Source organism: Sinohyriopsis cumingii, chromosome 11 (genome assembly GCF_028554795.1).
Source record: "Sinohyriopsis cumingii isolate HCF-2022 chromosome 11, ASM2855479v2, whole genome shotgun sequence".
Classification (NCBI taxonomy): domain Eukaryota; kingdom Metazoa; phylum Mollusca; class Bivalvia; order Unionida; family Unionidae; genus Sinohyriopsis; species Sinohyriopsis cumingii.
In genome coordinates, this window is record NC_142971.1 from 109,953,762 (window position 1) to 109,965,969 (window position 12,208).

Sequence of the window (12,208 nt, forward strand, 5' to 3'; positions counted from 1 at the left end):
CAGGTATATCTCGATGAAATATCGTTCAAGTTTGCTGGGCCGGCTAGTAAGCGGCGACCGCATGCCGACACCAAATGGTGTAGGCGAATTCCAACTTTTCTATAGGGAATGGACTCTGACCCTACACCCCAACATAAATATCCGAATATCCAAAATGGGGTGACAAGGGTCAGAAGAAACGCGGACTATAGGTTCCCGTGGGTTGGTGGTTCTTTCCTTGGTTTACCAAGTTCTTCCTCCGCCAGTAATATGGCCGCCCTGTATAGTTTATCTTGCGCTGATAAATGGCGTTAAACCCCCAAAACAACAACAAAAACAAATGTTGTAGAACTGTCGATGTTGACATATATTTCTGTACTGCAACCGACCAGTCTTAATTTGAATTAATTTTCTTTGATAATTCGTGCATATAGAGAATAGCGTATAGCCCAACCCAGTGTCAGATAAAGGCCTTCCAGGGCACTAAGCACTGAACATATTATGCTCCCCCCCCCCCCAACAAAAAATGTGAAACTAAAAAAAAGACAATATTAAATGCTAAAAAGGTGGGAATATACCCGTGTTGCCATCATTCGAAATTAAAATACTTGTTCACGCAGATCGAAATGGTCATATATAATTCATTCAATTCTATCATCAGCAATTAATTAGTGTGCTTGATGGGTAGTCGGGCACTGGCCCAACCACCCTTTTACCGAATACATTAACTTATCTAGGCTGCATAGCTAGATTCTGTTTACGAATGTATATGAAAATTTATTTGAGGATATATGGTAAATACCCAAACTTGGGTCATATACTTCAGGTAGATAAAGTTTTCAAACATAGTTAATACATTGATAAACAGAACCCTCCTGCTTTAACACGTGTAAGTAGAAAACATAATAACAATGTTGAAATAAAATTAGTAAAACTGATAAATAACGAGCGAAGTGTTTGTTTAGTTATGTAAGGAGACTCAAAAGCAAGAATCTGTCTCTGGATTTAAATATTGATTGATTACACTTCCTTTAGCAATTTATAGCAGCTCATAAGCTTAGCTCGTAATCTAATGGTCGACTTTAACAGCATCCTTTTAAGTACTAGCAATTAATAAAGTTGATTTACAGTTGTGTTATTCATTGACATAAGAACCTTACTGAACTTCGCGAGACTTACTTCACACCCCAGGAGACGTGTATTTTTATGATTTTGAACTGATTTACATGCAATCTTTTGAACCCCAATCGGTGTAAACATACATTATTCGGGTCACCCCAAAGGAGGATATTAAGTCACGCTCTTGTACTACTCACGTCAGGTATTTCTTCTTCTCAATTAAATGTCGTATATACATTACTTATAAGATCAATCTTGTATCTGTGTGTATGTAACATCGGGGATTTTTTCTTCTTCTAACTTCCACTTTCTATGATTGACGGTAGGTCTAGGACAAACTCCGGTCATCGTGTTAGTTTGTCTTATACCTCAAACGAAAAACAGTCAAGCTGTCCCCATATGCTAGATGTATATTGTGTGTGTATGTGTATGTGTATGTGTGTGTGTGTGTGAGAGAGAGAGAGAGAGAGTATGAAATTTGTGTCGGTATATATTGCAGCTCAAACTCAGTGTGCATTATTGCAAAGTGTTGAGTTCATTTGTATTATCGTGAATGAGCAGCATAAACTTATAGTAAAGCAATAGTAGGGCAATTTGGTGAGTGTGTGTTTGATTGGTGTGTGCCAGGAGATGGGAGGGTCCTGTCAGTGATTGACAAGATGGGCGTATTGGCCCGGTTTTGGTAGGTATGGCACAGTACTCTCAGTGCTGATTGTATACAGTCAGCCAGTCTTTGACTCCGGTACTATAATACCTACTTCTTCGAACTGTGGTGTATATTGCAGTGCCCGTCCGTCTCTATGATCGAACGTCGCGTGAAAAAGTGTTATTTCCTACCGGAGTGAATGTGGCGCCCTGGAGTAGAGGGTTGAGGAGTTAGCCGTGATGCGGTATGCCTGTAGTTGGGTAGGCTTTCTGGCGTTTTGGTGGCCCCTAATTCTCACCTATTCCCAGCCGGAGCACCCAGAAAATACCCGTAATAGTCGGGGTAAAGGTACTTTAACTTTTTCTATTACGATTTCTTCCAGCATTTCCAGTTTTTTCTTCACTTTTTAAAATTAAAAAAAAAATCGTTCCCGTTTCTAAACGTGTAATTATCTTATTTAAATAAGCTGAGATATTAGAAGATACACGCATTAAATTTGATGTATCTATGAGCGCATAATGTATTTAAAGCAGTTTAGAATATTTCCTCAGCTTCATTAACTATATATATATATATATATATATATATATATATATATATATATATATATATATATATATATATATATATATAACGCTATGAGAGTTACAGAGTACAATTTTATGAAAACAGAATGTGTATAATGTGATTATTTCATACTTTAAATAAAGATAAATAAATAAAACACACTATCTTGACATTGGTCGCATTTTAGGTTACGTTTAATTCTTTCTGCGATAATTACTGGTTTTAACTAATATACCTTTGTTTTCTCAACAGAGTCGGATGTGCAAGGTGTGTACAATGATAAATATGAAATTGTGCATCCGATTCGAGTTAATCAACATGGAAATGGTATTGCACGGACGGACGGACACTATCGTCGTAGGAGGTCGGCACCAGAAGACTCTACCACCGTTCAGTGGGATATAAATCAAAGAGTGTACTATACTTTCAATGCATTTGGAAAAACCTACAATTTTAATCTGGGATTTAATTCAGAGTTTTTCCATTCTCCGGACCTTATTGTTCAAAGATATAGCAATAATCAAACGTGGCTGGAAGAAAGTATAGTGGATATAAAGGGATGCTTTTACACGGGAACTGTGAATGGAGACGCGTGGTCGCATGTTTCCCTCAGTCTGTGTGATGGCATGGTGAGTCGATATCTGCTGATAATAGTGTGAATTTACTAATATAGCACATCATACTACTTGCTCGCTAGTCCACGTCCGCACTACCTATTTGCGGTGCACACAGCGTACTCATTTACGAGAATATACATCCAGATCTGCCGTTCGTAATGCGCCGACACATCACTGTCAATATACACTGTTCGTTCAACTTATGATATCTAGCAAATAGGAAAGACTGATTTAACAGCGCATTATGACACTGCAGACCTGGATCTACGCTGTGTGCAAATGGTTAATGCGTGGAAGACGGGTAAATAGGTAAGTTCTTGTCATCGCAAAGTAACACACACGCGCGCGCATATTATATATATAATACTACATACTCTGACTCTCTAAATACTCTCATTAATCCCATAAGACTGAATGCATACGCCTTTTATTCTCGTTGTTAGGCCAGATACGTCAGTGTCCCGTGTGATACAACCGCTCAGAACAACAGCACAGAGTCCATATCATAAACAGTGTGTACGGCAAACGTATGGCTGCGTTGTACGCTTTTTTCTTTTTCTTTAGGCTGCACAGTGTTTATTATGTACATCGTACCCATTGGTTCACTTTTCTCGTTTCCAGGATGTATAGCGTATTATAAAACTTGCATCTTTCAAATAAATAAATAAATAAAATAATACGAACAGAAAACCAGTCAGTTTATAAACGAGGCCATACGGTTTTATGCTGAAAATCCGTTTGTTCTTTCTTAGATCGTAAAACGCGTATAATCTCTGAGACCAGCATACATTCCAGTGCAGTATGTTGCTGGGAGCTTTAACCGTTTTATTTTATACAACTTTTTGCCGAACGCACACCGCGGACTTTCCATAATTTTAGCATTTAATGTAAGATAGTTTTTATTTTCCCTCTCTATAAATAATACTTTCAATAGAAATGGTTTCTTAGCTTCTCGCTCTCGCGTGCACTGCCACTTTCAGAACCATGGAAAAATTATTTAACTAATTGTAAAGTTCAAAGTACCCCTGCGACTTCCTTGAACGTTCGACAAAAATGTATTCCGATTGCTCGCATCGGCAAGTTAGATCACATACTGTGACCGTGGCTGTGAAGTTCAGTGAAGGTCACGTCTGTTATTTTAATTCTGATGTATGCTGTAACCAAATAAATACGTTTATCTTTTTCGACATCTACATACACACCTATGAGTGATAGCCGCGACATGGTCGAGGCTACGAAGTGATCCAATACCTTGCAATGAAGCAAATAAAACTACTGTCAAAGGCAAAATGACTACGTGAGTAAAAGTACACGACCTAAGTAGACTCGTGTTTTTCAGGAAGTTTCGCTTGTAAAAAAAGTAAGCCCATACAAGGTCAAAGATATTGGTAACTTTACACTAAGCATACTTTGACAGATTCTGGCAGTTCTTTGTCTTCCTAATGATGCTTGCTATATATCATATGGATGCTCTATGATGCGTTATTCAACGAGCATCATATTTACTACGATCTGTTTACGTTTCCAAATAAGGATGCGATGTCCTTATACGGCACATCGAAAGGCGAGGCTGGAAAAGGAAGTAGTGATCAGAGGAACTATAATATGGCAGACGATCCAACAGAAAGTTTCGTGTAACGATTGTACACGCTGTTACGCGTGGTTCTACAACGAAATTCAGCAATTCTGGTATTAAATAAGATGAATATTTAACTTCTTTCGGTACACGTATGCAACACCTTGAGAAGTTTTACAGTATGATGAAGAGCGTTAGGTGTGAATCACTCCAGGCTGCTCCATTGATACATGTCAATTGGCCTCATTTTAGTACTGGGCCGTAGTAGGGGTACTACATTTCCAAAAGCGGTACTAATCTGGGAAGGATATTTGTTTGTGCGAAATATTGTGGTTTTGTGCACGTGTACGTTCGAATTCTGCCATAAAGCCTCAAGCTGTTTTTAATATAACACCACCCAGATAGGTTTTTTTTTTTGTTTTTTTTATCTCGCTGACCAATATGAGTACAGATTACTCGATGAGCATATAAACTCTCGTACGTTTTTCTTTTTATTTTATCTTGCTGTACTTCGTGTTTATGTTTATTTTGAAGGTTTTATCATACTAAAGTTTGGTGCAATTTAAGTTTACAGCTTTCTTCCTGAACCTGTTAGTTCGCATCATCTTGCCACTGTACTAATTTTGATTTAAAAGACGTGTTTAACTGGCACTGTCTTCACACCTCTTGAAGGTTTTAAAATTTAGAGTATTCAGCAGAAGAGTGTTTTCTTAAGAGCAAGACATCCGTAAATGTTAGATTGTGCTGACATTATATAAGGACTGATTTAGTGTTTTGCGACACTGTAACACAAGTAGGCTATTTGGTACTGAAGGAATTTGAGTGCTTTGCTGAAGAATGCACAACGTTGACCGATAGTAAGAGTCAATCCCGCATCCTGCTGGTCGCGAGCCGGGCACGCTAACCACAGCGGTCCTTTTCTCCATTTGGCCTGTTCTGCACCCCCTAAACGCGCAAGATTCAGAAGAATGGGAATTACATCATTTTGATATGGTAGAAAGTACACCGAACTGTAAGTGAACTTCATGCCTACTGGAAGTCTGAGTTGGAGAGTAGACACAAATTTGGTCAAATTCGGGGGAAGTAAAGAAAATGGTACGTACTGCTGAATGGTAGGAACAGCAAGCAATGGCCAACGAGAGTGGCATTGCTTGGAAGTATAAAGCTGTATGAGTAATTTGGTCTTCGAGTCACCTAGTTGATAGTTGATACGTAATACGTGACTAATTTTTGGAGAATAATACACAAGATGGTTATTGCAAACGTACATCGTTTTTAATGTTACGGTATTAGTGTACACAGTCTATAGATGGTAGCGTATAGATTGCGATTGAGATGTTAGCCCTGTGAGGTTGTTTTCGTCGGGATGGTAATCTTTGACTCGTGTAGCAGTAAGTTTTGACATTTCGGGGACGGATATTGACGAAGGAGGCATAAACGAATTGATAGCAACTCCATAACACATCAAGAGACTGCGCTTTCTCCCTCCTTTATCCCATCCAACCAAAAACCAAAAACAAGTCTGTAGATGGCAGTTGATAGCAACGGTTGGCTGGTCCTTGGTATATGTCAGGAGGTAGACTTGTCATAAAGCCAGGATTAAAGAGACACTGGTACAATCTTGTTTGAAAGTCTTAAAATCAAGACTGGAACATGTCTGTCAAGTGTCTCACCTCTGAATATCAGAACATGCCACGTTATTCTGTGATTACATCGAAAATCACTCAGTCTTCCTTTACTTCCAATTGTATTTGACCGAGCGGGAGTTCAACCCTATTGTTTGACACTGTGTATTGACGGTATAGTGTCCAAAGAACAAATTACACACACCATATACTCAATAATTTCGCATGACATAGTCTTAAACACAGCCAGTTCGCTATCTGCCCCAGGATTATCCAACTGTATTAAAATTGCTTCACTTTTTCAAGACGATTTCGATCATAGAGGATATTGCTTTGTTGCATACCTGGGCAGATTTAAGAGATTAAGGAGTACTGCTAAAGAAAAATAAAAGAAGAAAAATAAAAATAAAACGTGCACGCGACATGTGCATATCTTAATCAGTAAAGAGTCCCTACAGAGTCCCTACTACAATACAAGCGCTCTCTTCGAAATCACTGAAGTTGTATTGTTCGTTTCCATTTGAGAGTGGTTTGACATCTGGCAAATTTGTATCCGGTGAACACTTTGATCTACTATCACAGGTGCTCTTTCCTTTACATCTCTGAAACGATACCCCATACCCAGGTCACACTTATTACACCATAACCACTCTCCTGTGTGAAATGAAACATTTTCGATCTCAGCGGTTATATATCCTTGTATCACCCTCTAATTTGGGGGGAAACATTTAAAGATATCTAAATATCTAAATAAACCATTTAAGCCGTACCATTTTAAAATGATCGTCAAGAACAAGAGCTTTCGGTGTGGTAGTAGTAAATTAATTCGGCAAGGGTTTTACATGTATGCGTTTGTATATATATATATATATATATATATATATATATATATATATATATATATATACCTTTGAAGCCTCTTTTTTGATCATTGCGTCGGAGCCCATCCTTTTAAATTTCTTTATTATAATGCATAGAAATTACGACAGAACAATAACGGGGCTCTGTCAAACAACTTTATATAGGCTGTGATCTGGTAGGGTGAACTAAAGACGCACTCAGCAAAGAGTATAAAAGCAGCTGAATGAACACCCAAATGATCACACGCGTGCCAAATGTAAGGACAAAATGCCACGCCCATTCAATCGGAATGTCACCTATAATGGGCAACCAAGGCGGAGCGCAGAGATGACATCATTTACAACAGCCCATCTCGCAACTCTATTGGATGCATGTCCACGACTTTTACGTTCTGCTACCATATATGCTGCTACGTGTATCACTGGCAGGTAGAAATAAAAGCTAATTTTCAGAAAGAACATTGCAAAAAAGTCTCCAAATCATGTTATAATTAACTGGCTTCAAATGATATTGAAAACGAACATAGTACACCCTGATTGGTCGATGTTTCAGTTTAGAAAAGTACATTTTTTTTCCCTAAACTTTTTTAAGTTTATATTTGTATCATAGCTCTACCGCGCCCTAGATTATCGCTGATAAATATTGCAGACCGCACAAAGGTCTGAATAATATTAGTGGATGATTATTGTTTGAACTTTTACAAAAAGGAAGGTTTTTGTGGTTGTGACATAATTTGACCCAGTTACGAATGTACACAGTTACCGACCGTACTTTTTTTTATAAGTATATTAATAGATCAATGCCAGAAAATGGAATGCATTTCTGTGAGAGAGAGAGAGAGAGAGAGAGAGAGAGAGAGAGCAAATAGTTCACAATGCACAATGTATATGCAATTTTTGCCCAGTGTTTTATATAGCAGTAAAATTTACCTATCAGGGATAAATTCTTGGCCGTTTTAAATTTTAACTTAACCTTGGTGTTGATTTAGGACCTCCAATGTTTTCGACCATGAGCATTCGTTTCAAAAAGGTTCCAATAAAATAAGTCTGGGACTGGTATATAGTCCATATCTCCAATTGCCATACGTTTTTATTTGTGGCTGCAAAGGTGCACATTTCGCACAAAACGGATTCGAAAAACTACCGTACTTTAGTAATACAAACTAAATGATTAATATATTTTAAATACCGTAAATTGAGGCACGTACCAATCACTGAATGCTTAAACCAAGCTATCGGTTACTTCTTATTATTAAAATCCCTTTAAACCATCTCATCAAGATTATTTGGACGTGTGCAAGTCCCTGGTTCGACTAATATTTGTGCCCAGAGCCCTGGGGTTACCATAATGTTTGGGCAAGGTTACAAAATGTGGAATGCATGGAAGGACTGGTTGGACATTTTTTTTTATAAATATAGAACAATTATGGAAAATAATTATCAATGACGCATAAGAATGGAAAAGAGAAGTCTTACTGTCTGAAAGTGACCAATATCGTATTAAAGCGCCTTCCTTGCACATATTTTTTAAACCTGGGCTACAATTTTTTTTTTATTCCAATAGCCCTTTGGGCCAACGCCTGATTTTGAACCCTGACGTGGTTTGTTCTTGGACAAGGCACTTTACTACAATTGCCTCGGCACTAAATAACTTAATTGTGTTGCTGTGCCGTAAAGCGCCGAACCAATATAAGCATCCATTCAACAAAAAACAAAAAAAAATTCACCGATGCATTAAACAATAATTCTAATATTAATACTAATGATAAAGATAATTATTATAGCCTAATGGCTACGACAATAATAATAATGATAATAATAATAGTGTGTGTGTGAGTGTGTGTGATTTCCAGTTGAAAATACCGCCCACAGTGTGCTATTTTTTACTACGCCAATGTGATCAACCATCATAGTAAGTGTGATATCTTTACTTTCTGAATCAGAGGTGACGGTACATAATATTGGGGTGGGGGCACAGGTGACTGCGTGGTCAAAGTCTCTCGCCTTTACAGATCACTGACTGTTCACCTCTGTCCACGTGAGTTCGAGTGTAAGATCGGTCAATATGAGTATGTGAGAAAACTTGCTAGTACCTTCCTGTGGGTAGGTGGTTCTTCATGGGTTCTTCCTCTACCAGTTATACTGGCATCCACTTATAACCTATAATGTGCTGAAAAATGGCGTTAAACCTACAAAACCAAACATAACGTGTTACCATCATATGCCGATCGCAAATGACCATGCACAGTTGATACGGCAGTGTTGTTGCAAGAGGAAAAAATACATTTTTTCGCAGATAATGATGTCGGTTTTTTTTCTCATTATTAATTAAAAATTTTATACTGAATAAGGATCAACCTTGAAAACGTTACATATTTCTTACGCAATTATGGGGTTACATTGTTCAAGGTCATGTTCCATATTACAGGAAAGGCTGACAATAAAATAAAGAATTGCATGAGAAGTACATACAAACGAACATAAATTATGTTAAAGTTTAGCGCTAATGTAAACGATCTGTATGTAGCCTTATGCAGTTGTCGCGGGGGGGGGGGGAACATACAGGTTCAAGTGCGTGGTTGGGCAAAGTGCGCGCGGCAGCAGGTATTTACAACGCCATGTACAGTTTGGTCTATGCCGTCCGAAGACATGTAATCAGCATCTTTTCAAACTGGTAGAAAACTAAGCGGCTTCATCCCAGTTTTGTTAGATGATTTTGATAAGAATCCAACGAGAGATTTCACAGCAGCAGTCGACGTTAATAGTTGTGCAAAATCTGGTACTCTGTTTCCTTAGCCAAAACCTTTCGCAACAATAACGTGCATGTAAATAAATCAACAATGAGCAGACCGTACCCTAGTTTTGCATTTCTGTGTGTCGATTTAAATGTCTCGTGGACTTGACAGGAAAAAAGATAAAATCATATGGCAAAAGACCCACATCCGGACAATAACATCGATGTATATTGAAGAAAAGATGTATACAAAGAGCAGATCCTACGTAAGTTTTCATGCTTGTTTGTGTATGTGTGTGTGTGTGTGTGCGTACGAGCGAGCAAACGAAATAGTCTTAAAAACAGAGAAAAATTAATTAATCAAGGATGTTTTCTACCTTTGACGGGGGCTAGAAATAGGAATATTTACTGAGTATGTAGAGTGCAGAGGTGCTTAGCGTATTCTCTACTGATGAGTCACACAATCTAGATGTCACTGACTTGTGATTGAGATTTGCGGAGAATGTGTTACTTTTTATGAATTACGTATTTTTTCGTCTTAACACAAGATGTGTGTCAATATAACAAAAATGCTAAGCTTTATACCAAAAATTGACATCAGGACATGACGTGACGGGTATTACATGACGTGACGGACAGACATGAGCAACGTTTTGTGCCTCTTGCAGGAGAAAATGGCACCGTAACAGAGAATCAGAATGGCACAAAATATAGTGATTTTAAATTAAACATTAATGTTATGCTATGTTGGCTAAACTTGGGATTTTAGTTTGGTTAAAAGAGGAGGAAACAACCGAATTCAGATGGGCGACGACTTACTCCTGCACAAGACGAAATTTGGGATTTAAGCGCGTATTATATAGTTGCAAAGTGTGTGTGTGTGTGTGTGTGTGTGTGTGCAAAGATATATATATAGATAGATAGATAGTTATTCGGTGCTTCACTCATTGAACTTACATTAAAAAAGATCTACATTTTTTGATACCTTACTTCAGCCAAGATCATTTTATATTGCAAAAATACCGAGCGCGTACTGTCTAAAGGTGGAAAGTTTCATCAACTTAACCCGTTCACAAGATAGTAAGCGTGTTCAAGTCCATAAGATAATACGCGTATTGTATTGAAGTCTGAACTTGGCTCCAAGGTAATTAGTAGTCGGTAACCTACTCAACCTTTCTGAAATTGTCCCAGCCAATCATGTTTTTAAAACATGCAGGGGCATTAGCAGGTGAAAACAGATTAAAGAAATCTAATAATATCAGATCATGCGACTCCAGATAAAGTATTTTTTTTTTTAAATCGTGTCCATTATGTATGTTACATTTTGACTCTTTCTCAAACCTGACATTCATTTAATTGTGAGTAAGCGAAAGATCATTGAATTGGACATGATATGCGTTTCACCTTTGCCATGAATTCATTGTCACTTATTGCTTCTTTATATTCCAAGAAGCGCCATAAAATGGTTTTGATATCACACCTTGAAGCATGGGTGTAAATTGTATACATTTTGTTTCCCCACCTTTTTTTGTCAGACCATATTAGTTCAAGCGCATCTTGTAAATCCTTAAAAATTATACCAATAGTCGTGGACAGCGCATGCGACTGCTTTACCACGTAGTCTGAAACTGAGCAAAGCACCATTCTCCAAAGCAAAGTTCAGGTACCGGTTGTATCTTTCCCTCTTTACCGAAAGATTCCAAGACTGAACGGTCCAGTCTCAAACCTTTTTGTATTAGATAGTTTTGAATGTTTCATAACTAATTTTGTATATGCAGGTATTATTGCCGTAAGTATACAAAGCATCTTTTCAATGTCATGTCGGCTCTGTGGGACAGACTGACAAATGTCAGGGTGAATCGATAGAAAGACTCTCAAATTATCAGGATGACTAAATAGACTAGACCCTCAAATGTCAGGATGACTCGATGGTACGGATTAATAAGTATCAGGATGTCTCGATGGCATGGCACAGAAATTGTAAAATGTCAGGGTGACTCGGTGGGACGGACTTTCAGCTCTTTCCATAACTGCATGAAACCTTTACTTAAATATTTTTACAGTTGCGAATATGTTACCTAAAATATATTTTATCATACATACAGGTCTAAGGTGGGGAGGTCATGGGGCCCAGGCCTCAACCCCTAAGAAGCCCCGACAAGCGTTTTTAAATATACAATTCTTAAAATAATACATACACTTCGTTGTGTACTTCGTTTTCTTTTAAATCTTTATATAATAAATTATATGGGCGTATTTTGACATTACAAATTTCTATATAACCAGGGCAAAGAGGCCTCAGACTCGAGAAGTGGCCCAAGTGTCTCGTAACCTTCGAAGAGGCCTGCATACATACATACGTTTCTGCATTTATAACGATAAAATTCACAGATTTGAATTTGAAGGCACTCAGTCTTAAGCTCTATGGAAGCAAATGACGTCAAGATTTACCCCTTTGTTGGGATTTTACGTGCACATTGGTCTT

General features: G+C 37.9%; 1 protein-coding gene across 1 annotated transcript in view; it reads left to right on the top strand.

Annotated features, from left to right (window-relative positions):
• The first annotated feature begins 1,815 nt into the window (after positions 1–1,815).
• LOC149789283 (A disintegrin and metalloproteinase with thrombospondin motifs 9-like) overlaps positions 1,816–12,208 on the top strand; it is a 343,799-nt gene continuing 333,406 nt past the window's right edge. Inside the window, exons 1-2 of the mRNA XM_089975475.1 lie at positions 1,816–2,092; positions 2,564–2,940. Of these exons, the coding sequence (XP_089831601.1) occupies positions 1,984–2,092; positions 2,564–2,940 (486 nt within the window). The 5' untranslated portion in view covers positions 1,816–1,983. The remainder of the gene's footprint in view (positions 2,093–2,563; positions 2,941–12,208) is intronic.